At 39.8% G+C, this 26,743-nt stretch overlaps 2 protein-coding genes across 2 annotated transcripts; one reads left to right on the top strand and one right to left on the bottom strand.

Moving 5' to 3' along the window:
* Positions 1-1,392: 1,392 nt before the first annotated feature.
* On the top strand, positions 1,393-2,346 carry LOC122231176 (olfactory receptor 52E4-like). Its single transcript, XM_042958485.1, has one exon. It carries the CDS (start codon positions 1,393-1,395, stop codon positions 2,344-2,346), a length of 954 nt encoding a protein of 317 aa, XP_042814419.1.
* Positions 2,347-24,256: 21,910 nt separating this feature from the next.
* On the bottom strand, positions 24,257-25,222 carry LOC122231341 (olfactory receptor 688-like). Its single transcript, XM_042959103.1, has one exon. It carries the CDS (start codon positions 25,220-25,222, stop codon positions 24,257-24,259), a length of 966 nt encoding a protein of 321 aa, XP_042815037.1.
* Positions 25,223-26,743: the final 1,521 nt, after the last annotated feature.

Below are 26,743 nucleotides of genomic sequence, written 5' to 3'. Positions count from 1 at the left end.
TATTTGGTCGATTGTCAGTTCTTGTTATTTCACATAAAATATACAACAGGTAGTATTTTACTTTATTTTTCTCCTTCTTTTTCCTTATTCTCTGTTTTCAGTCTTTGAAATGCTTGGACTAAGTCTTTGGGCTTTTTGGGGTATCTATATAACCAGAAATTTTTTTAAATTATAAAATATAAATGAAAGTGCCACTTTAACCATTTTAAACTTTACAATTCAGTGACACTTAGTACATTCACAACATTGTACAACTGTTAACAGTATCTAGTTCTATAAAATTTCATCAATTCAAAAGGAAATCCTATGCCCATTAATCAATCACTTCCCATTCTTCCAGCTCTAAGCAGTAGATTATTAGATCTGATCTCAAATTTTTCTCAACAGTTACAAAAGTCAACAGCTATTGAAAAAGAAACTTCATATGGGAAAGAAACTTCACTGATTAACATTCACTTTTGCCAATTTATCTTAAATTTCTACGTGGGGAAAGAAACTTTAAAAGGTGGTCTATATATGCAATGGAATATTATACATTCTTTAAAAAGAAGGATATCCTGTATTGCAACAACATGGATGAATCTGTGGACAAAATACCAAAGTGAAATAAGCCAGTCACATAAAGACAAATTACACAATCTCAGTTATTATGGAATCTTGAAAAAAAAAAATCCAAACTGACAGTAACATAAAGTAGAAGGGTGGTTACTAGGGCCTGGGGCATCAGTAAAAAAGGGAGATTAAAAAGAAATCAGAATGGAGCCTGGGTGGCTCAGTGGGTTAAGTGTCTGACTTCAACTCAGGTCATGATCTCATGGTTTCTGAGTTTGAGTCCCTCATTGGGCTCTCCACTGTCAGCGCAGAGCCCACTTGGGATCCTCTGTCTTCCTCTCTCTGCCTCTCCCTGGCTCACATTCTTTCTCTTGCTCTCTCTCTTTCTCAAAATATGTAAATAAACATTTTTTTAAAAGGGGGTGCTTGGGTGGCTCAGTCGGTTTAGTCTCTGACTCTTGCTTTCAGCTCAGGTCATGATCTCATGGTTTGTGAGTTCAAGCCCTGTGTCAAGCTCTGTGCTGACAGTGCAGAGCTTGCATGGGATTCTCTCTATCACTCTCTCTCTGCCCGCCCCCCCCCCCAGTCACTCACACTATCTCTCTCTGTCAAAATAAATAAATATTAAAAAATAAAAGTTATTTAAAAAAAAAGAGAGTTACCCAATTACCCTTTGCAAAGAGCAGAATCTCTAATGTTTGTAACCAACTACTCATACCAAGACCTGTAGCACACCACCCATAGCACTCTAACACACACAGAGTTCTTACATCTTTCCAGGACCTTGATAAAGAAAAGGTCATAACGAGAGTGAGATACCTACGCCTCAACAGGAATTCAATGACACTTGCTGGGAGAATGACTTCCATCAATGACACCCACTTCCATCCCCCCTTGTTTCACCTGCTAGGAATCCCAGGACTGGAAACTGTACATATCTGGATTGCTTTCCCATTCTGCATTGTGTACCTGATTGCCCTTGTGGGGAACATCACCATTCTCTTTGTGATCAAGACTGAACACAGTCTCCACCAGCCCATGTTCTACTTCCTGGCCATGTTGTCTATGATCGATCTGGGTCTGTCCACGTCCACCATCCCCAAAATGCTGGGCATCTTCTGGTTCAACCAACAAGAGATCAGCTTTGGGGGATGCCTTGCCCAGATGTTCTTTATCCACATGTTCACAGGAATGGAGACCGTTCTCCTGGTGGCCATGGCTTATGACCGCTTTGTTGCCATCTGCAACCCTCTCCAGTACACCATGATCCTCACCAATAAAACCATCAGCATCCTAGCTTCTCTTGTTGTTGGAAGAAATTTAATTCTTGTGACTCCATTCGTGTTTCTCATTCTGAGGTTGCCCTTCTGTGGGCATCACATCATCCCTCATACGTACTGTGAGCACATGGGTCTTGCCCGGTTGGCCTGTGCACCCATCAAGGTCAACATTATCTATGGGCTCATGGTGATTTCTAATATCATTGTGGATGTGATCCTGATTGCCTCCTCCTATGTGCTTATCCTTCGAGCTGTTTTCCGCCTTCCTTCTCACGATGCCCGGCTAAAGGCTCTCAATACCTGTGGTTCTCATGCCTGTGTCATGCTGTGCTTTTACACACCAGCTTTTTTTTCTTTTATGACACACCGTTTTGGCAGAAACATTCCCCGCTATATCCACATTCTTCTGGCTAATCTTTATGTGGCTGTCCCACCGGCCCTTAATCCGGTCATCTATGGAGTCAGGACCAAACACATCCGAGAGAGAGTTGTGAAGATATTTGTACAGAAATAACAGTTCTGTGTCAACATTTGGAAAATATATCCACATACCACCTACATTTTAATAATCTGAGCTCTGCTTCAAATTTCCTATTAGAGTAGATAGCAGTAGCCAGATTTTTATTTTTTATTGGAATTCATTTAGAGTTGACAGGTAACTTTGCTGTCTGCTCTACCCACCCGCCCCATGTAACTGGACGAAGGGAAAGCACTGATGGAAAAGGAAGATGTCCTGGAGGCAGCAGTGGTTTGGGAGTAGAATGGCTGGTGGGAAAAGATGAGAACACTCCCCATTTTTCCATGTGTCTTCTCTTTAGGTACGTTCAGACCCTGAAGGAACACTGATCCAACAATCTCACTTTGTAGATGAGGAAAATAAGGTATAAACCATGGCTTGGTGACAGTGTCTAAATTAGTGCATCTGTTCCACAGATTTATATTCTGTATATTAATCCTCAAGTTTTGCCTTCCTTCTCTAGAGTCATTACTCATTTTCATTTTAATGGTTCCCCTGTCTTTTTCTTACTGTCATTTTTGTTCCCTTTCTTCTTTTTAACCAGATTCCTTCAATTTTTCTCTTTCTCTTTCTGTCTTTCTCTACCTCTCTATCTGTTTCTCTCTTTCTATTTACCAATAAATCCAGTCTCTGAGAATTGGCTAATGTAAGAGACTACAGTTTACATTAGGTAAACTGTCATGATTAGGTATACATGACATTATTTCCTCACTTACAGCAAAGTCATTTTAGATGTGAATAATTATATGTGTTCTGTTTCTAGTTCCAATTGAATTGTACCTAAAATTTCCCTTGTTTGCTATATATACTGTTGCCCTTCAAAATTTAGAAAATTTTGAAAAGGAAATTAGAATAATCTATGGTTTAAACACAAAGCCAATCTTGATATCAAGTCCAGAATAATCTGAATATAATTTATTAATCCTGTAGATTTCCAATATGTAGTCCCATTTTCAAACTCCAGGTATATCTAGAGAATATATTGTACTTTCCTTTATCAGGGTTTTATAGCTTTTAATATATAAATCTTGCACTTTCTTGGTTAAATTTATTCCTAAATATGTATGTTCTTATTTTTCAAGGCTATTGTAAATGGAATTTTTCTCAACTCTCTTTTTGATTATTCACTGGTGGAATTTAAATATATCTAATTTCTGTACGTTGACATTGTATTGTGTGACTTTGCTGAATTCATTTATTAGTTCTAATGGATGTTTTGTGTATTCTTTATAATTTTCTTTATATAAGATTATATCATTTACAAACATATATAGTTTACTCCTTTTCTTTTTTTTTTTAATATATGAAATTTATTGTCAAATTGGTTTCCATACAACACCCAGTGCTCATCCCAAAAGGTGCCCTCCTCAATACCCATCACCCACCCTCCCCTCCCTCCCACCCCCCATCAACCCTCAGTTTGTTCTCAGTTTTTTAACAGTCTCTAATGCTTTGGTTCTCTCCCACTCTAACCTCTTTTTTTTTTTCCCCCTTCCCCTCCCCCATGGGTTTCTGTTAAGTTTCTCAGGATCCACATAACAGTAAAACCATATGGTATCTGTCTTTCTCTGTATGGCTTATTTCACTTAGCATCACACTCTCCAGTTCCATCCACGTTGCTACAAAAAGCCATATTTCATTCTTTCTCATTGCCACGTAGTATTCCATTGTGTATATAAACCACAATTTCTTTATCCATTCATCAGTTGATGGACATTTAGGCTCTTTCCATAATTTGGCTATTGTTGACAGTGCTGCTATAAACATTGGGGTACCAGTGCCCCTATGCATCAGTACTCCTGTGTCCCTTGTGTAAATTCCTAGCAGTGCTATTGCTGGGTCATAGGGTAGGTCTATGTTTAATTTTCTGAGGAACCTCCACACTGTTTTCCAGAGTGGCTGCACCAATTTGCATTCCCACCAACAGTGCAAGAGGGTTCCCGTTTCTCCACATCCTCTCCAGCATTTATAGTCTCCTGATTTGTTCATTTTGGCCACTCTGACTGGTGTGAGGTGATATCTGAGTGTGGTTTTGATTTATATTTCCCTGATAAGGAGCGACGTTGAACATGTTTTCATGTGCCTGTTGGCCATCCGGATGTCTTCTTTAGAGAAGTGTCTATTCATGTTTTCTGCCCATTTCTTCACTGGGTTATTTGTTTTTCGGGTGTGGAGTTTGGTAAGCTCTTTATAGATTTTGGATACTAGCCCTTTGTCTGATATGTCATTTGCAAATATCTTTTCCCATTCCATTGGTTGCCTTTTAGTTTTGTTGGTTGTTTCCTTTGCTGTGCAGAAGCTTTTTATCTTCATAAGGTCCCAGTAATTCACTTTTGCTTTTAATTCCCTTGCCTTTGGGGATGTGTCGAGCAAGAGATTGCTATGGCTGAGGTCAGAGAGGTCTTTTCCTGGTTTCTCCTCTAGGGTTTTGATGGTTTCCTGTCTCACATTCAGGTCCTTTATCCATTTCGAGTTTATTTTTGTGAATGGTGTGAGAAAGTGGTCTAGTTTCAACTTTCTGCATGTTGCTGTTCAGTTCTCCCAGCACCATTTGTTAAAGAGACTGTCTTTTTTCCATTGGATGTTCTTTCCTGCTTTGTCAAAGATGAGTTGGCCATACATTTGTGGGTCTAGTTCTGGGGTTTCTATTCTATTCCATTGGTCTATGTGTCTGTTTTTGTGCCAATACCATGCTGTCTTGATGATTACAGCTTTGTAGTAGAGGCTAAAATCTGGGATTGTGATGCCTCCTGCTTTGGTCTTCTTCTTCAAAATTACTTTGGCTATTCGGGGCCTTTTGTGGTTCCATATGAATTTTAGGATTGCTTGTTCTAGTTTTGAGAAGAATGCTGGTGCAATTTTGATTGAGATTGCATTGAATGTGTAGATAGCTTTGGGTAGTATTGACATTTGGCAACATTTATTCTTCCAATCCATGAGCAGGGAATGTCTTTCCATTTCTTTATATCTTCTTCAATTTCCTTCATAAGCTTTCTATAGTTTTCAGCATACAGATCTTTTACATCTTTGGTTAGATTTATTCCTAGGTATTTTATGCTTCTTGGTGCAATTGTGAATGGGATCAGTTTCTTTATTTGTCTTTCTGTTGCTTCATTGTTAGTGTATAAGAATGCAACTGATTTCTGTACATTGATTTTGTATCCTGCAACTTTGCTGAATTCATTTATCCGTTCTAGCAGACTTTTGGTGGAGTCTATCGGATTTTCCATGTATAATATCATGTCATCTGCAAAAAGTGAAAGCTTGACTTCATCTTTGCCAATTTGGATGCCTTTGATTTCCTTTTGTTGTCTGATTGCTGATGCTAGAACTTCCAGCACTATGTTAAACAACAGCGGTGAGAGTGGGCATCCCTGTCGTGTTCCTGATCTCAGGGAAAAAGCTCTCAGTTTTTCCCCATTGAGGATGATGTTAGCTGTGGGCTTTTCATAAATGGATTTTATGATCTTTAAGTATGTTCCTTCTATCCCGACTTTCTCAAGGGTTTTTATTAAGAAAGGGTGCTGGATTTTGTCAAAGGCCTTTTCTGCATCGATTGACAGGATCATATGGTTCTTCTCTTTTTTTTTTATTAATGTGATGTATCACGTTGATCGATTTGCGAATGTTGAACCAGCCCTGCATCCCAGGAATGAATCCCACTTGATCAAGGTGAATAATTCTTTTTATATGCCGTTGAATTCGATTTGCTAGTATCTTATTGAGAATTTTTGCATCCATATACATCAGGGATATTGGCCTGTAGTTCTCTTTTTTTTACTGGGTCTCTGTCTGGTTTAGGAATCAAAGTAATACTGGCTTCATAGAATGAGTCTGGAAGTTTTCCTTTCCTTTCTATTTCTTGGAATAGCTTGAGAAGGATAGGTATTATCTCTGCTTTAAACGTCTGGTAGAACTCCCCTGGGAAGCCATCTGGTCCTGGACTCTTATTTGTTGGGAGATTTTTGATAACCGATTCAATTTCTTCACTGGTTATGGGTCTGTTCAAGCTTTCTATTTCCTCCTGATTGAGTTTTGGAAGAGTGTGGGTGTTTAGGAATTTGTCCATTTCTTCCAGGTTGTCCAATTTGTTGGCATATAATTTTTCATAGTATTCCCTGATAATTGCTTGTATCTCTGAGGGATTGGTTGTAATCATTCCATTTTCATTCATGATTTTATCTATTTGGGTCATGTCCCTTTTCTTTTTGAGAAGCCTGGCTAGAGGTTTGTCAATTTTGTTTATTTTTTTCAAAAAACCAACTCTTGTTTTCGTTGATCTGCTCTACAGTTTTTTTAGATTCTATATTGTTTATTTCTGCTCTGATCTTTATTATTTCTCTTCTTCTGCTGGGTTTGGGGTGTCTTTGCTGTTCTGCTTCTATTTCCTTTATGTGTGCTGTTAGATTTTGTATTTGGGATTTTTCTTGTTTCTTGAGATAGGCCTGGATTGCAATGTATTTTCCTCTCAGGACTGCCTTCGCTGCATTCCAAAGCGTTTGGATTCTGTATTTTTATTTTCGTTTGTTTCCATATATTTTTTAATTTCTTCTCTAATTACCTGGTTGACCCATTCATTCTTTAGTAGGGTGTTCTTTAACCTCCATGCTTTTGGAGGTTTTCCAGACTTTTTCCTGTGGTTGATTTCAAGCTTCATAACATTGTGGTCTGAACGTATGCATGGTATAATTTCAATTCTTGTAAACTTATGAAGGGCTGCTTTGTGACCCAGTATATGATCTATCTTGGAGAATGTTCCATGTGCACTCAAGAAGAAAGTATATTCTGTTGCTTTGGGATGCAGAGTTCTAAATATATCTGTCAAGTCCATCTGACCCAATGTATCATTCAGGGCCCTTGTTTCTTTATTGACCATGTGTCTAGATGATCTATCCATTTCTGTAAGTGGAGTGTTAAAGTCCCCTGCAATTACCACATTGTTATCAATAAGGTTGCTTATGTTTGTGAGTAATTGTTTTATATATTTGGGGGCTCCCGTATTCGGCGCATAGACATTTATAACTGTTAGCTCTTCCTGATGGATAGACCCTGTAATTATTATATAATGCCCTTCTTCATGTCTTGTTACAGCCTTTAATTTAAATTCTAGTTTGTCTGATATAAGTATGGCTACTCCAGCTTTCTTTTGGCTTCCAGTAGCATGATAAATAGTTCTCCATCCCCTCACTCTCAATCTACAGGTGTCCTCAGATCTAAAATGTGTCTCTTGTAGACAGCAAATAGATGGGTCTTGTTTTTTTATCCATTCTGATAGCCTATGTCTTTTGGTTGGCGCATTTAGTCCATTGACATTCAGTGTTATTATAGAAAGATACGGGTTTAGAGTCATTGTGATGTCTGTATGTTTTATGCTTGTAGCGATGTCTCTGGTACTTTGTCTCACAGGATTCCCCTTAGGATCTCTTGTAGGACTGGTTTAGTGGTGACGAATTCCTTCAGTTTTTGTTTGTTTGGGAAGACCTTTATCTCTCCTTCTATTCTAAATGACAGACTTGCTGGATAAAGGATTCTCGGCTGCATATTTTTTTTTTTTGTTCATCACATTGAAGATCTCCTGCCATTCCTTTCTGGCCTGCCAAGTTTCAGTAGAGAGATCGGTCACGAGTCTTATAGGTTTCCCTTTATATGTTAGAGCACGTTTATCTCTAGTTGCTTTCAGAATTTTCTCTTTATCCTTGTATTTTGCCAGTTTCCCTATGATATGTCGTAAAGAAGATCGATTCAAGTTACGTCTGAAGGGAGTTCTCTGTGCCTCTTGGATTTCAATGCCTTTTTCCTTCCCCAGTTCAGGGAAGTTCTCAGCTATTATTTCTTCAAGTACCCCTTCAGCACCTTTCCCTCTCTCTTCCTCCTTTGGGATACCAATTATGCGTATATTATTTCTTTTTAGTGTATCACTTAGTTCTCTAATTTTCCCCTCATACTCCTGGATTTTTTTATCTCTCTTTTTCTCAGCTTCCTCTTTTTCCATAATTTTATCTTCTAGTTCACCTATTCTCTCCTCTGCCTCTTCAATCCGAGCTGTGGTCGTTTCCATTTTATTTTGCATGTCGTTTAAAGCGTTTTTCAGCTCCTCGTGACTGTTCCTTAGTCCCTTGATCTCTGTAGCAAGAGATTCTCTGCTGTCCTTTATACTGTTTTTAAGCCCAGCGATTAATTTTATGACTATTATTCTAAATTCACTTTCTGTTATATTATTTAAATCCTTTTTGAGCAGTTCATTAGCTGTTGTTATTTCCTGGAGATTCTTCTGAGGGGAATTCTTCCGTTTGGTCATTTTGGATAGTCCCTGGAGTGGTGGGGACCTGCAGGGCACTTCCCCTGTGCTGTGGTGTATAACTGGAGTTGGTGGGCGGAGCCGCAGTCAGACCTGATGTGTGCCCCCAGCCCACCGCTGGGGCCACAGTCAGACTGGTGTGTGCCTTCTCTTCCCCTCTCCTAGGGGCGGGATTCACTGTGGGGTGGCATGGCCCATCTGGGCTACTTGCACACTGCCAGGCTTGTGGTGCTGGGGATCTGGCGTATTAGCTGGGGTGGGTAGGCAAGGTGCACGGGGGCAGGAGGGGCAGGCTTAGCTTGCTTCTCTTTAGGTGATCCACTTCAGGAGGGTCCTGTGGCAGCGGGAGGGAGACAGACCCCCCTGCCTGAGCGGTGGCTCCGCAGAAGCACAGCGTTGGGTGTTTGCAGGGTGCAAGCAAGATTCCTGGCAGGAACTGGTTCCCTTTGGGATTTTGGCTGGGGGATGGGCGAGGGAGATGGCGCTGGCGAGCGCCTTTGTTCCCCGCCAAACTGAGCTCTGTCGTCCCGGGGCTCAGCAACTCTCCCTCCCTTTGTCCTCCAGCCTTCCCGCTTTCTGAGCAGAGCTGTTAACTTATGACCTCCCAGATGCTAAGTCGCGCTTGCTGTCAGAACACACTCCGTCCGGCCCCTCCGCTTTTGCAAGCCAGACTCGGGGGCTCTGCTTGGCCGGTGGGCTGCCCCTCTGCCCCTGCTCCCTCCTGCCAGTCCGTGGAGCGCGCACCACCTTGCCACCCTTCCAACCCTCTTCCGTGGGCCTCTCGTCTGCACTTGGCTCTGGAGACTCCGTTCTGCTAATCCTCTGGCGGTTTTCTGGGTTATTTAGGCTGTGTAGGTGGAATCTAAGTGATCAGCAGGACGCGCGGTGAGCCCAGCGTCCGCCTGTGCCGCTATCTTCCAAACTGTTTCCTAAAACCATTTTTTAATGTTTAATCATTTTTTGAGAGACAGAGAGAGACAGAGCATGAGCAGGAGAGGTGCAGTGAGAGAGGGAGACACAGAATCTGAAGCAGGCTCCAGGCTCTGAGCTTTCAGCACAAAGTTTGATGTGGGGCTCAAACTCATGAGCTGTGAGATAATGACTTGATCTGAAGTCGTTCGCTTAACCTGGGCACTCCTTCTTTTGAGTTCTTGTTTCTCAAGGAGCTGCTCCAAGGTTTCCTGCCACTGCACTGCCTAAGAGACTCCAGCAGCTCTATGAGGCTGGCCCCATTCTTCTCTTCTTCGCTGCTACTGTTGTCCTTGAAATGGGTGTCTTGGATTTAATTTAAAGGTCTAAGATTAACTCATTATTTTTCATTGTGCTATTATACCATGTCTCTTTTTTCTGGAAAATGTTCAGAAAAGAGCAACTGAGATGGCCATAATAAGTCCTGAAAGGAAGATTACAGGAGAAGCAAAGAAAGTCAGAGGGGAATTAGTTCATGGCTTCGTGTCAGTTGTATTTTTTTACATGGAGCAAGAAGATATGGACAAAGCAGATGTAAACATGAATATTCTGATTTTTCAGGAGGTAAACACTAAGGACAAAATAGATACAGCCCTTCTTGGAGGTCTTTCAAGGAAGAACAAGAATTCAAAACAAGAATTATCATAATGGTATTCTTTTGGATATGGTTTAGATGTTTTCAAAAAAACACATTTGAAAGGTATTTTTCAAGTTTGAGGAAATTGAGGTTCACAGAAAAAAAGTGATTTATTTGAGGTCAGAGTTTTAAATGATAAATGAGCTGGAGCTAAAATCTTAGTATTCGGTATTTAGCTGTTATGCATGTTTTGTTAAACTATTGTTGATAGCTTAATAAAAACGGTTCTTTCAAGGTATAACCTTCTTTCCCTTTTTAATTGCAAAAGTTAAATTGAAAACATATTAAAATCTATATTTTTCAATTTATTCATTTTTAATACTGAGATATATAAGATGATTAAGTTAGCAATAATTTCCTGCCACTTCCAGAGTTTAGTAGGACTTTTCCAAGAACATTATTTATTATTTATTTATTTAATTTTAAATATTTTACTCAATATTTTTATTAAATAGGATTATTTTTCCCATGTAGTAGTCATTTAGATTTTAACTGACAAAACTGATGGATACCATAGAAATGTTAAATGAGAAAAATAATGAAGTTTTGCTAAAGTTCCCCCTTTTGTAACTTTTTTAAAAAATTTAAATCCAAGTTATTTAACATATAGTGTAATAATGATTTTAGGAATAGAATTTAATGACCAAGAGCATTATTTTAAACATATGTAATACCATATATATCCTTAAATGAATTTTAACATGTACTAGATTTAATTACCATAATTGCCATAGATAGTTACATTTAAATATTTAGATATGTGTACTTAACTAAAATCATTGTTCACCATATATCTTTTTGTAACAGTACCTCCCCATTTGTGGGGTCTTTATTTCAGTTCAAATCTCGCATGGCTATAGAACATTTTCAAGTTATTTTATCAGCAAGGGAAAATAGGCAATATACCTTGAATGAATTAGAAAATCATCTTTAATTCAGAATTTTGATTGCTATTCTCATTGCTTTTTTTTCTTTTTTTTCCTTTTTTTTATTGGTTCATTACAAAAGATGTAACTCATTTATCTTGAAGAGATATAGTCTATAGTGGGAGGAATATATTTGTATTGTTTTATTTTTCTCCAAATAGTAGAACAATGGTTTTATTTTTTTATTAATTTTTTTTTACATTTATTTATTTTTGAGAGACAGAGAGAGCACAAGTGGCTAGGGGCAGAGAGAGAAGGAGACAGAATCCAAAGCAAGCTCCAGGCCCTGAGCTGTCAGCACAGAGCCTGACACGGGGCTCGAACTCACAAACTCTAAGATCATGACCTGAGCCAAAGTCGACGCTTAACTGACTGAGCCACCCAGGCACCCTGTAAAATAATGTTTTTAATTTCTTTTCCCATTAACTACTGATACCTCCTTTTATGTACAGCAAGTTCTTATGTACACTGGGTCTCCTCATTCTGTTCTATTTTTTCTACCTGTGCATTGTGATGAGATTACCATAGTGAACAAAACTTCTCTAGATTTATAAGAGATTTGACATACAATAGCTCTCTTTTCCACTAATATTTTACATTTAAAAATTTTAAACTCTTATATTTAGACTGCCAGCAACATCTAAATTCTTTTGTTGATTTCCAAAGTATCCAAATTTAATTGGATTCCTACAAGATATGAAAATTAATTTATAAAAATTAACACAGTCCATAAATTGGCTATTGTAAATAAAGCTGAAATAAACATGGGGATATGTCTATGTTTTGAATTAGTATTTTCATTTTCTTGGATAAATACCCAAAGTGGAATTGGTGGTTCATATGGTAGTTCTATTTTTTTCAAGTTTATTTATTTATTTTGAGAGAGACAGAGAGAGAGAGCAGGGGAGGAGCAGAGAGAGAGGTAGAGAGAGAGAGAATCCCAAGCAGGCTCCACACTGCCAGCTCAAAGCTCAAACACACAAACCATGAGATCATGACCTGAGCCAAAATCAAGAGTCAGACACTTAACCGACTGAGCCACCCAGGTGCCCCAGTAGTTGTATTTTTAGTTAAAAAACGTTTTCCTTTTTGTTTAGCAGTTTGATTTGTCGCTTACTTTACTTAAATTTTCCTTTACATGTGTCACTAAAGGACATTAATTTATATGTCTCAACATTTCACATTTTTAAAAAACAACTCTACTTGACGTTTTTTTAATGGAATATTTTTCTAGAGTTTATTTTCTACTTAACTGTTGCTAGTACAGAGGAAACTTGCTGATTTCTGTTATTTTGCTTTGGGTTAGCTTCATTATTTTAGTGTCCGCTATAAATACTTTTCAGTTCATTCTTTTGATTTTTCAGTAAAACATCATTAGTATTATAAAAATGATAATTTGGGCTTTCTTTTCCAAATATACCTCTCATTTATGGTTTTCTGTTTTGTTTTATTGAGAACGACTTTAAACAATAGTAGCAGCTAATCTCATTTCCCCCATTGATTGATTTAATACAATCTTTTATATTTTATATTAAGAATGGTGTTCGTTTTGTGTTTTACAAATAAAACCAATGAAAAATGTATCTTAGGGTGCCTCAGTTGGTTAAGTGTCTGGCTCTTGGTTTTGGCTCAGGTTATTATCTCATGGTTTGTGAGACTGAGTCCTGCATTGGGCTCTGTGCTGACGGTGAGGGGCTTGCTTGGGATTCTCTCTCTTCCTCTCTCTCTGCCCCTCCCCTGCTCACACACCTGCATTCTTTCTCTCAAAATAAATACACTTTAAAAAATAATATATTTTATATACTGCCAAAGTTCCAAATCATGAAAGAATTGAGACTCATGTTTCATAAAACCCTCTTATTTTGGGACTCTGTGTGTCATAAGTTATTATTCAAGACTCACTTAGCTTGGTCATTTACTTACCAAATTTTTACTGAGAGCCTCCTGCATGCCTGATACTGTGACAGCCAGAGTTTGTTTGTTTGTTTGCACATTCCCCTGGCTGGAGAGCCCCACTGTCTGCAACATGGCCATGTCAGAGCTCAACCCCAACTCTTTGCCCTCATTCCCAGATATAGCTCTTAACCCTTTGCCCAGGTGGAGAGACCAATGGAAGGTAATGAAAGGCAAATTGAGAAATTCAACAGTGAGCCAGATTCATAGACTGGGACAGAACCCTGGGGAGGTGGACTGCCTCCATTGATCCCCTCCCAGAGTCCTTGACAGTGGCTGGTTTACTTACTACTGCAGGAGGGGCCATGAAGATGTCCCCAGGCTGGTTCTTCCTTCTGGGCTCCTTCCCTCTCCTGGCTGTCGCTGCCTGTGCTGGGCCTTTTGTTGCTGAGAGCAGATCTGTCCCTCTCTTACCACTCCTGGGTTTGGGATATAAATCATAGCCATGAAATCACCTGGTCTCAGTCTGACTCCCCTGGGCCCACCCCATGGCACTCCTCAGTGTCACCCAACTGCCTCTGGGGCAGGTCATCTCACTCCAGCAGGAGGAGCCTGCAGTGACTTTGGAGGCCTCTCTTGGCCACTCTGGGAACAAACCTAGTCCTAGGACATGGGGCCCGCAGGTGGACAGCTCTGCCATGTTGGATTGTTGGAAGAAAGGGTGTCCTTGTCTCAGCTTGGTTTCCTCTCCACTCAGTCTAGCAAGTAGTTAGTTCTGTTGTAACAGGACACAGGAGTTCTTAAGTATCACCATGCTATGCAAAACCCCACACAAAGAAACCACAGGATTTATGGAAAATGGAGTTAGGAGCATAGTACTCAAAAACATTGTCAGTGACACATAAAAAGATAGAAAACCAGGTAAACCATAGCAGAGTTTGACACATGTTAAGAGGTTGAGAGAAATACAAATGCTACAATGAACACAACACTCTACGTTGAGAAGGCCATGAAGTTTGCTTGTGGGCATGGACAGAAGAAGGGCTGCAGCTTGTGAGTTATGGTGAAGTGATAAGAGGAGCTTTGTCTGAAATCAGATAGAAAGTTGTGAAGTGTGGGAAGGTAGTTGATGGGTGTTAGCAGTGTGTGTGTGTGTGTGTGTGTGTGTGTGTGTGTTGTGTATCCTGTATTGCTCACTCTCAGCTTGATACAGTTTCTGTGTTTGGATTGCGCAAAGCCAAGTGTGAAACTCAGTTATCCTCAAATTGTTTCATAATGTATTGCTGGTGTTGGCACATGTTTGTACATTTAAACCAAGTGACATAGCAGAACTGACTGTATCTCCCTTTTCCTGTGTCAACAGTCTTCCACTTTCCTGAATCTTCCACCTCAATATTTGAAGATTTTAAGGACCAAGAACTTAAAATAACAATCTTCACTGCACACACTTGTGCATGTATCTTTCCATGGCACTTCCCAGTTGCACCCCTGTATCTTCAGGATCTGCCTTTCACTGACTCAGCCTCTGTAAGAGTCATCTTTGTATATTGCCCTCACTTCCTCACCTTTTTAATCTGTAACTATAAAAATCTGTCCTATGGCTACACTGAAACTACTTTTGCTAATGACTTCCATATTGCCTAATTGAATGTGCACTGTAGTAGATAGAGAACTAATAGGAAACAGATGGCCCACTCAAATTAAAAATTTTTTTTGAATTAAAAAAATTTTAATTGAGGTATAATTGACAAGGAACATTATATTAGCTTCAGGTGTACAGCATAATGATTCAACATTTGTATATATTGGGAAATGATAACCAAAATAAATCCAGTTACCATCATCCATCACTATACGTAATTACATTTTTTTTCATGTGATGAGTACTTTCAAGAGTTACTCTCTTAGCAACTTTCAAATACACAGTACAATATTATTAATTATAGTCACCATGCTGTACATCACATTCCCATGACTTACTAATTTTATAACTGGAAGTTTTTAACTTTTGACTCCCTTTTCCATTTTGCCATCCCACCCCTGCCTCTGCAACCATGAATCTGTTCCCCGTATCAGTGAGCTTTTTTTTTTTAATTCTACATATGAGTGAGACCATACAGTATTTATCTTTTTCTGTCTGACTTAATTCCACTCAGAATAATGCCCTCAAAGTCCATCATGTTGTAAATTGCAAGATTTTATTTTTTTTATGGCTGAAGAGTATTTCTGTGTGTGTGTGTGTGTGTGTGTGTGTGTGTGTGTATCTCACATATTTATCCAGTCATCCACTAATGGACATTTAAGTTGCTTTCATATCTTGGCTATTGCAAACAATGCTGAAATGAACATGGTGGTATGTATGTTTTTGAATTTGTGTTTTCATTTTTTTTTTGTAAATACCAAGAAATGAAATTGATGAAATATATAGTAGTTCTATTTTTTTTTTTTTGAGGAACCTCCATACTGTTTTCCATAGTGGCTGTACCAATTTACATTCCTACCAACAGTGCACAAGTGTTCCCTTTTCTTTACATTCTTGCCAACAGTAATTATTTCTCAAATTAGAATAAATAGAAAATTTCCAGTTAATTTAATTAGAATAATTTAAGAAGGCTTTACTTACAAAGGGACTGTTATAAGGATGCCATTAGTAATATCCTAAGTGATAGTGTAGTTACCTAGGGCTAGTGACAGCACTTATCACCACCTCTATTGTGAAGGCATGGGTCCCTGGGATCCTGAAGTAGAGAGTTGACACAGAGAAGTTTACCTTGAAAGTAGCTTTTTTGGTTGATGATGTTGAATTTATCTTATCTCTTTAGGTGTGAGTTTTGCTTATTGATTTTAATGTCACTTTTTCATGTTGATTTTGCTCAAATATCAGGTTGTATCTGGTGTTAAATAAAATTGTACTGGGCAAGAAGAGCAAGCGGAAGTTGATTTTTTTTTTCTTCTGTTATTGCCAGCAGTGGGGAAGAGAACACAGATCAAGTCTGGATACCCAGTTCCACTAACACAAAAAGCAGGGTTGAGCTGGGGTAAAGTGTCAGGGTGAATAGATTTAAGCCCTGGGGTGACAGTGGAAAAGTATTGGAGGATTTCAGGGGGAAGTTAATCAATGGGATATGTCAAGCACATTGAATTATTCCTGAGGACTGCCAATGTTTTTGTCTGTGATTAGGCCATCTGTGATTGCTAATTGGCACTCAGAAGTTAGGCTGGTGCCCTCTACAGGGACAGGGAGATGGGGTGCTATCTCTTTGAACGTTTACATTTCAGGAGATAGTTCCCAGGTCATTGAGAAAGAGATTTCCAAGGTTGCAAAACTAGCAAGAGGTTAGGAGAACACTTACATCCACTTCAAAGGGTCAAAGAAAGAGTTTACAATAACAAAATATTTTTAAGTTTTATTTATTTATTTTGAGAGAAAGAGCACGAGCAAGGCAAAGGCAGAGAGAGAGAGGGAGAGAGAGAATTCCAAGCAGGCTCTGCACTATCATTGCAGGGGCTCGGACCCACAAACTGCAAGATCATGACCTGGGCTGAAACCAAGAGTCCGATGCTTAACTGAGTCACCCAGGTGCCCCTATAATGACTAGTTTTCTGAAGCAAATACCTGAAGTAAAGGGAGACCAGGGGCTTATAGTCATGAAGAAACCTGTGTACAGTTTAGACCAAGCCATTTCCATCTTTGGTTGGTTGTTTTTTCTAGTAGACAATCTTGGGATGTTGCTGCATTTGTTTGGTGGAACCTGTTTTAAGAGAGATATGAGGTATACTAATAGCTTGACTTATGCTTCAGCTTATTTCCTATGCTTCATGGGGCATGGTTGCTTATAGCCATGTGGGTCATTGTCATGTTTTATGACCCAATCTCTAATGTTCTGGAACACTCACCAGTGTTTCTTGACTTTTGGCCTATTTCTTGGTTCAGGAGTGCATGTGCATCAGGAGAGACCTGCCTGGTCTTACTCTTACTGGTGTAAGAGTGCCTGCCTGGTAGCACTCTTACTGTGCTACCCATTCATCACTAGGTTGGTTTGCTCTTGGCTCTCTACTTCTCTTAGTCAGACATTTCTCTGTCTGAATCTATTACCATGCACCTTTTAGGCTTTCATTTTTCCATAATTCCACCACAGTTGCTTTTCATCTTTGGAGTTTTCCCATATTTTTTGTGTTTCATCAGTGGCTTTCCATTTGTTTTGTGTTATTAGTTGATGTTATTAATTTATTTATTATAACATATGTTCTTAGTGATTGCTAGGTTTTGGAGTGGGAGTAGGAAGCTGTAGTAAGTGTTGAGATTGTCATATTGATCCAGAAATCCTTGGAACTTATTTACTCTTTGGAATTTTTGAGACTTTCTTCATTACCCAATATTTTATTAGTTTTTGAAAATATTGCATGAAAAGAATATGATGTGTATTATGTTATTACTGGGAATTAGTTTATTCAGCACTCATTCAAACCCACCTTTGCATAACTTTCCACTATCATAGAGGCTGGGAATCTAAAAGTTTTGTCTTTTGAGTCTTTCTTGCAACTTGAGATGAGCAGCAGACTCATTTTTGACCAATCATATGTGAGTAAAATCTGTTGAGCTTTCTTTTTAAATTTCTTCTTCTCTGGAATATGGAATTATATATGGAGTACAGTAGCATAGTTTAGAATGGCACTGCAGAAAGTACAAAGACCCTGGTCACCTGATGGCACTGTAGAGCTGCCTTAATCTCTCTGAACTGCCAGATTGTGTGTGTGTGTGTGTGTGTGTGTGTGTGTGTGTGTGTGCGTGTGTGCGTGTGCATGCATATATCATGAGATAAATAAACACCCAATTTGGCTAACCACTATATTCTGTTGTGTCTTATATACAGCTAAACACAATCCTAATTGACAGCTTTTTTACTCACAGAAGGAAGCATATGTTTTCCCTTTTTGGTGTTTTGTGCCTTTGTGCTGGCCAGTCCATTGTCATAACTCCTGGTTTCTGTTTACTTTTTACTCGCTCTCTGGAGTAGGGGAGTGTTTTAATCTGAGAAGTTAATGTGAAAAAGAAAAAAAAAGGTCTACCAAGAAATTGTTAACATTTAGTTAATTGACAGAGCATACTGAGGAAGAGGGTATAAAAATCTATAACTTGGGCACCCCAAGTACATGTTTTGGTGGTTAATTTTTTTTCCCTTTTCCTACTTATAGCCAATACAGGCTTTTGGAAAGAAGTCGCTATACATTTACGAAGTGAGGAATTACAGGGGCGCCTGCGTGGCTCAGTCGATTGGGCAGCTGACTTTGGCTCAGACTCCACACCTCCTCACTGCTCAAAGGCTCATAAGTTTGAGCCCCACGTCAGGCTCTGTGCTGATAGCTCAGAGCCTGGAGCCTACTTTGGATTCTGTGTCTCCCTCTCTCTCTGCCCCTCCCCTGCTCGAACTCTGTCTCTGTCTCTCAAAGATAAATAAACATTAAAAAAAATTAAAAAAAAGAAGTGAGGAATCATGCTTCACCTACTTGAGAGTGGTATAGTTACATAAATTATTTGGAAATTTTCTGCATGAGAGGTTTGTTTATTCTCCCCTATGTACTTATTTATTGTATCACTTATTTATATCAGCATGGACTCATGGATACTTATTTTATATTTTAGTTATAATCTAATATGAGAACTTCTGATACATGCAGAGCTTTGAATCATCACTCCTGTCCTTACACCAAAAAAAGCTGAAGAAAAGGAAATTCAAGGACTTTTCATAGAACCATCAAAGAAGTGACATTGCAGGGCAACTGCCACCCTGAAATTTGGAGAGACAGGTGAATACAGAGAATATGGCTAGTTGGAGAAGGTGCTGGAGGCATAGACTGGTAGGTACTTCCAGGGTAATTTTTACAAATCCTGGAGTACAAGTGTAGTTTAGCATGAGATAGAAGTATTTGGAGGCTGCATTCTTAGGGAGGCTCTATACCTTATATCCAGCAATCCCAGCAGATTCTCACAATAAAGATGCAAGAGGGGTCCCCTGGAAAGTTAACATTGTGAAATAATTCCAGAGCATTTTCCTCATCTCCAGAGGAAGAAATATTATTGGAGCAAAATACAGGCTAGCAGATCCCACCCCCCATCCCTCCAGGTAGAATATGTGTGCTATTCCTCAGACACTCCTGGCTATCCAAGAACAAAGGAAAGGGATTTAAGTGCTTGCCATGGTAATGTGGGAAACTAAGGCAAATAAAAATTAAATTCCCTTAATACCTACAGCCCATTGACAAATCCTTGAAACCGGCAGAGTGACCTCCCTCTAGGAGCTCAGTGGCCTTGATGATGACACTTTGCTTGGGGCAAAAGAGAACCTTAGCTTAACTTTATCCCAATCTCTAGGATCCTTTAAGTCTACTTCTTTTTATCTCAACTGCCCCAAGATATATGCTGGCAATCATACTCCAAGTTTATGCCCCGCCCCCCATATGCATCTGAAGGGTCTCATGACTGAGGTTTTATTTAATGATAATAAATAGCTAGCAACAGCTAGCCCCTCAAGGTCCTGGAAACCTTGCTTCCAAAATTCCATATGCATCTGAAGGGTCTCATGACTGAGGTTTTATTTAATGATAATAAATAGCTAGCAACAGCTAGCCCCTCAAGGTCCTGGAAACCTTGCTTCCAAAATTCCTTAGAGACTTACTCTATCCCTGACCCCCTGTCAACCTGAGGGTATATAATGAGTTACCTGACACGACCCCTGTGTAGCTCTTCCTGCCCATGGGTCCTGTCCCCATGCTTTAATAAAATCACTTTCTTGCACCAAATACGTCTTCAATAATTCTCTCTTGGCTGTCAGTTCCGGACCACCCCACCATCACCCAAAACTTCATCAGAGCCATTTCCCACCTAGAGGAAGGGTATTCCTCTGACTCCAGGAAGTGAGTTAACCCTGTCAACCTCAGTTTTCTGATGGATCCAAGAAAAGTGGTTGGTTTTCCAGCTTTAATGTAAGGATGCGAGTGACACTTCTAAACTTTCTCTGCAAGTTGGAGCTAAAAGGAAGTTTTCTGAGTCTCACAATTGTTTTTTAATTTGTTAGTTTTCTAGTCTCTCTATACCCATTTAAAGATGTTTGGCCATCATTTCTACTTGTTCTCACTGGGAGGCTTTGTCTGAGTTATCCTGTCAGCCATTAGTGGAAGTGGAAATCCAATCCCTTGGATGGCCAGAATAGAAGAAATTCTAGTATCTTTCTTTTGAGACTTATTTTTTCTCCCTGAAATGTCAAAAGGATCTCAAGTACTTAATCCAAACACTGTGTTGAAAGAGTAACAGGCAATTTGACCCGTCCATTAGTGCACTACTATTTATCGACAGTCAGTGCTTCTGTTCTTGGTGTGTGGGATTGTTGTGGGGTTGTTGAGTGCAAGGGGCAAGAGAGAATTCTTGAGACTTTGTAAGGTGCAATTTAGTAAGTTTATTTGAGTAGCAGGGGACAGGACCTGTGGGCAGAAAGAGCTGCACTTTTTGCTATGTGAAGCTGGTGGTTATATGGTTAGTGCTTAAGGGAGAGGGGATGTACAGGGAGTATTAGATCATAAATGTCTTCCTCAAATTTCTACTTGTAAAAACTACTTCCGCAAGATTTCTTAGGTGCTTATTGATGTGGAAAATATTGGGGTTTGGGACCGATGGCCAAGAAACAACACTTGAGTGTAAAAAAGTGGGCAGAAAGAGCTGCAGTGGGGTTGTGACTGGTAACTGATTATATACTTTCAAGTTGGCAGGGGGTTAGGGATAGCCTAAGTCGCTAAGGAATTTTGGAAGTAAGGTTTGCCAGACCTTGTGGGGGGCTAGCTAGTGTTATGCAAATGTCATTTATTATTGTTTAGTAGAAACTCAGTCATGAGACCCTTCAGATATATATCAGTGGGCCATATGCTTGGAGTATGATTGCCAATATATATCTTGGGGGGACAGAGATAAAGGAAGCTTCTAAAGGAATTTTTATATGTTAAAGTAGACTTGTAGGATCCTGGGGGACGGGCTCGTTTGCCCCTAGCAAAGTGTCAACATGGAGGCAACTGAGCTCCTAGAAGAATGTCTCCTTGTTTCAAGGACTTGTCAATGAGCTGTAGGCAGTAAGGAAATTTAACTTTTCGTTTGCCTTTGTTTTCCACTTCACTTATCATTCGGTTTAATATTAACTGTCTGTAAGATATGTAAGCACTCATGAGACCCTTTAAGGATGTAGCAACTAGCACATATTTAATCCCTATCAGAACTATGCAGGCTATAGGTCAGCCTTTTGGGCTACAGGTGAACATTTTTATGCTTCTATCCTTCATCAAGTTCACTGTTAAAATCAGGTAAAAGCACATGGTCCAATTCTGCCTTGTCTATAGATATAATAAAGGCCTTCCTATCCAACTCAAAAGAAAGATGATTCAGTTCTTTGAGTTTATTAAAACTAAGTTTCTCAGTCTTGGGCTTTGTGATTTTGTGATTTGTAAGGAATATATATTTGGTTATTCAGATGACCAAAATATATTTTTCCTTTGTATTTGGTCTTATCCATGGTTCCTGTATCACAGCTTCTAAAATCCTTGGAGTTTCCTGTGATAAGAGAGATAAAGATGTCTTCTGTTATGTTAATGAGGTGACTTTTGGAAAGCTCTTAAGTAATCTAAAGATGGGGGCTGTTTGCCTGGAGAACCAACCATGTGATTAGAGAGTTGGAACTTCAGTCTCACCCCTATTTCCCAAACTCTGGGGAGGAGGGAGGAACTGTAATCCCCATAAAAAAGGACTGGGTTCAGATCTCTACCCAGCTGGTGAACACATGGAGACACCTGGAGCGGGCATGGAAGCTCTATGCCCTTAACACATACCTTGCCCTCTGCATCTTGTCAGTCTAGTTATTTCTTGCTTATATCTTTTTATAATAAAGTGGTGGTCTACTAAGTAAAATATTTCTCTGAGTTCTGTGAACTGCTCTAGCAAATTAAGGGAACTCAGGGAAGAGGTCCTGGAAGCATCTGATGTAGAGCCAGTCTGTCAGAAGTACAGGTAACATCTTGGACTTGTGACTGGTGTCTGAAACTCAAGTAGGGGTCTTTAGAAACTCCAGTCTGTATTGTTGGTCAGGAATTGCAACTGGGCATCTGAAGCAGGGTGGGGAGGGTACTTTGATGCTATTCCCCAGTAGATAGTGTTAGAATTGAGTTGAATTCTCAGACACACTATAGTGTGTTGCTAGGTGGTGTGTGTGTGTGTGTGTGAGAGAGAGAGAGAGAGAGAGAGAGAGAGAGAGAGAGAAACCCCTCCCCTCCAGCTCTATGTTGGAATTGGGTCTGGGAACTCTAGAAGAGACTTATAAGTTTATTGGCACAAGTTAGGTTTTTCTTTCCAAAGTCTGTCACGATGGCCATATGATTAGGTCGGGGGACTTTCTCAAACTTATTCACATGTTAGTTTGGAGCCAAAATTTCACCCTTGATGGTCTATATTCTGGCATTAAAATAAATAAAAAATAATTTTACCAACTTTCTTCTCTCTCTGTCCACAAACTCATATCATTTCTCTTATGGGGACAGTTCTACTTTAGAGAACTTTGCTGACCTGTATATGCCAATGAACTGCAGCACCTCACTGGGATTTTCTTAGTTCGTTAGGGAAGTTCAAGTAATGTTGAATGTTGAAAAAGAAACTTTTAGTTTTTAATGCAGATTGACTCAAGAGTTGTTAAAGAATTAGTTGTTAAAGAGTTGTTAAAGAGTTGTTAAAGACTGGCACCACCCACGCGCCCCAGTAGGTTGAGCATCTGACCCTTGATTTTGGCTCAGGTCATGATCTCATGGTTCATGGGTTTGAGCCCTGTGTCCACCTGTGTTGAGAGCACAGAACCTGCTAGGGATTCTCTCTCTCTCTCTGCCCCTCCCTCACTCACACACTCACTCTGTCTCTCCTCTCTCTCTCTCTCTCAAAATAAATAAACTTAAACAAACAAACAAAAAAGAGTTATCAAAGAGTTTGTAAAGTGACAAAATAATTCCTGTCAAATACTTGACTTAGATAACTAACAGAGTCCTTTAGAGTGACACTTTCTAGAGTGACTCTTTCTAGAAAATTTAAAATCTGCTGTATTTTCCATTAGACAGGAAAACTGCTGCCAATTTTATATATTTTTCAAATGTTTATTTTTGAGAGAGAGAGAGAGAGAGAGAGACAGAGCATGAGCAGGGGAGGGGCAGAGAGAGAGGGAAACAGAATCTGAAGCAGCCTCCAGACTCTGAGCTGTCAGCACAGAGCCCAACGTGGGGCTCAAACCCACAAACCGCGAGATCATGACATGAGCTGAAGTTGGATGCTTAACCAACTGAGCCACCCAGGCACCCCTGCTGCCAACTTTTTTTTTTTTTTAATGTTTATTCATTTTTGAGAGAGAGACAGAGCACAAGCAAGGGAGGGAATAGAGAGAGGGAGACACAGAATCTGAAGCAGGCGCCAGACTCTGAGCTGTCAGCATAGAGCCAGACATGGGGCTTGAATTCACAGACCACAAGATCATGACCTGAGCTGAAGTCAGACACTTAACCGACTGAGCCACCCAAGTGTCCCAACTTGACCTACATTCTTATAACTGATAGGGATCCTATAGAGTGACTATAGAGGATTTAAAATGTGCCGTGTTTACTATTGGACAGGAAAATTGCTGCCACCTTTTAAATGGAATATTGTTTTATTAAAAGACAGGAGATTTATAATTTCACTTGGAGATCATTCCTTTTTATTGTCATCTTAATTTATGTTTTTAAAAGTTAGTAGTAAGGTTGAATAGAGAGAAAAGGGTAAGGGTTAAGAACAGAGACTCTGGAGCTGAATGCTTAGGTTCTAACCTCACTCTGCAACTTCCTTCCCATTTGACCTTGGCCAAGTGTCTCAACTTTCTTGCCTCACCTGCAGAATGTGTAAATGACAGTTGTACGTGTTTCATAGGGTTGTTGTGCAATTCTATGAGTTAATATTTGAGAAATGCTTAGAACAGCGCCTGGCACATAGTATACACTTTACAAAACAGGTGAGTTAATTTGAATCAATATTGCTAGCAACTGGGAGACATGGAATTTTAACCCAGGGCTGTTGTGCTCCAAAGCCTGTGCTCTTTCTGTAATACCAGTTGTAAAATTCTGCCATCAAAAGTTGGGTCACTTCCTGGACACATTCTCACCCAAACCAAGCACCCTCTGGAAGCCCACTCTCAGCTCCTGGGTCCGGAGGGCATACACCATGGGGTTAAAGGCTGGGGGCATAACATTATGCAGCACGTTGAAGAGAACAGGGATGAAGGGGACCTTTCTTCCTGCCAGGTGGGTGACAGACAGCACAATAACGGCTGTGTAGAAGAAGACAATGAGGATGAGATGGGAGCTGCAGGTACTCAGGGCCTTTGATGTTGCTTCAGCGGAGTTCAGCCTCAGCACTGAGCGAACAATCAAAGCATAGGAAGCAAAGACCAGACCCATGTCACCCCCAAGTGTAACCCATGCCAAGGCCAACTGGTATACTCTGTTAATAGTGGCGTCATCACAGGCCAGACTAGTGACCCCCAAACTAGAGCACAGACAGTGGTCAATTTCATTTCCGGAGCAGTAGTGTCGCTGGGCAGCCAGTACAGGCAGTGGGATGGTCAACAGGCCATTCCTCAGCACCATGGACAGGGTGGCTTTGATCACAGAAGCCTCATTGACTATGGAGGAGTACTGAAGGGGGTAGCAAATGGCTACATATCTATCCACAGCCATGCAGAGGAAGATGCCTGACTCCATTCCCATGAAAGTATGGATAGCATAGATCTGAGCAAAGCACTCGTGGAGGCTGATGGCCTTGGCATCAAACCAGAGAATGGCCAGGATCTTGGGCATGATGGTGGTAGCCAGGCCAATGTCCACGATAGCCAAGATGCCAAGGAGCTGATACATGGGCTGGTGCAGGGAAGGCTCATGTTGGATGGTGATCAAGATGAGGATGTTGGCAATGAGAGCTAAGATGTAGAGCAGAGCCAGGGGCAGGGAGAGCCAGTGCTGCCACTCATGAATGCCTGGGAGCCCCACCAGGATGAACTCAGACACTTGAAGCCTTGAGCTATTGGTTATACTCAGGGTGGTATCCATATCATGGGATGTCTTCTTCTCAGCATCTGCCTATGGATTAAGAGAAAATAAGAATAGGCAGTAGTAAGCTCAGCTGAGGCTCAAAGTTTGTGTAGAGGTAGAAGATTCAGATAAGTCCTTTTTAACATAATGTATCCTCAACCCACTTGGACCCTTGGAAAAAGTTCAGATAAGAACAGCAGAAGAGGAATGCCTGAGTGGCTCAGTCAGTTAAGCATCAGACTTCAGCTCAGGTCATGATCGCGCAGTTTTTGAGTTCAAGCCACGTGTTGGTCTCTGTGCTGACAGCTTGCAGCCTAGAGCCTGCCTTAGATTGTGTGTCTCCCTCTCTTCTCTGTCTGCTCTTCCCTTGCTCACACTCTGTCTCTCTCCTTCAAAAATAAATATATATATATTTATAGTGACACCCAAATTGTATAGATAGACATATAGATAGATAGATATAGATAGATAGAACAGCGGAAGAGCCAAAATAGATTCTAAGAAAATGATTGTAGCAGAATAAAAGTGAAGATTTACCGGCTTTGTTTTCTGGAAATTCTGGATAGATTTTTTCATGCGTCAGGGAATACAGACACAAACCAGAAGACTAGTACATTATAAAGATCCCAAAGTTAGAGGGCAGAGCTGTTTTCTCCATTGTTGGGGATCTTCAGGAGGAGACCAGGCAGCCACAGGGAGAATGCTGACCATGTTTTTGTTTTAAACAGTGCCTGTAGTTGACAAATAAGTTCTGACAAAAATCGTGTCATTTGATCTTCCCCAGACAGGGGTTGTTATTTACATATAGGGATATAGAGGTTGAATGATTTCACTAGGTAAGAGTCCTATATATTGAAAACACTAATAAGTGAGAAAGTTTCAGCAAAATTTTAATCTCTGGCATGAAGTCATAGCTAAAAGGTCAGTACTATGTAGGAATATCACTTGTTTCCTCCTCTGATTATGAAAGTGATGTTAAAGGCATATATAAAGCTATATTTTAAAATCATCAATTTTATTAATAGATGATCTAAGGAGACAATATTACCACCATACTTCCCACCACTTCCAGATTTTTGTATGGTATAGGTTTAAAGCAGCAGGCATTTATGACACAGTTTAGACTGATTTGGGTAAGTTCACAGCTCATTTTTGATACTCAGTCCACCTCATTCTCTCATTCTCAATTTTGTTCACTCTTGAATTGTGTGGACTATCTCTCAGAGTTTGTATCAAAATGTGTACAGGCATTATGGTTTCAGGAGCCTTTAATACCTGACAATACCTGAGAATTCTTTTTCTTTTTTTACCTTTATTTATGAATAATACCTTGCCTTGTTAAATATTTAGGTATCAATATTTCCCTTCCAAATCTGTATCTGTGCTGTGTTTGATGGCATTAAGTATAAGATCAAGGTTCCAGCCCTAACCACCTGTGTGAAGAATGAATGGCTATGCCATTTATAATTATAATAAACATATAGTACCATGAAATTGATAAAGACAAATAAGAAAAAATAAAACCATAGCACTTTTAGA

This window comes from Panthera tigris, chromosome D1 (genome assembly GCF_018350195.1).
Source record: "Panthera tigris isolate Pti1 chromosome D1, P.tigris_Pti1_mat1.1, whole genome shotgun sequence".
NCBI lineage: Eukaryota > Metazoa > Chordata > Mammalia > Carnivora > Felidae > Panthera > Panthera tigris.
This window is presented reverse-complemented; position numbering and strand designations above follow the sequence as displayed.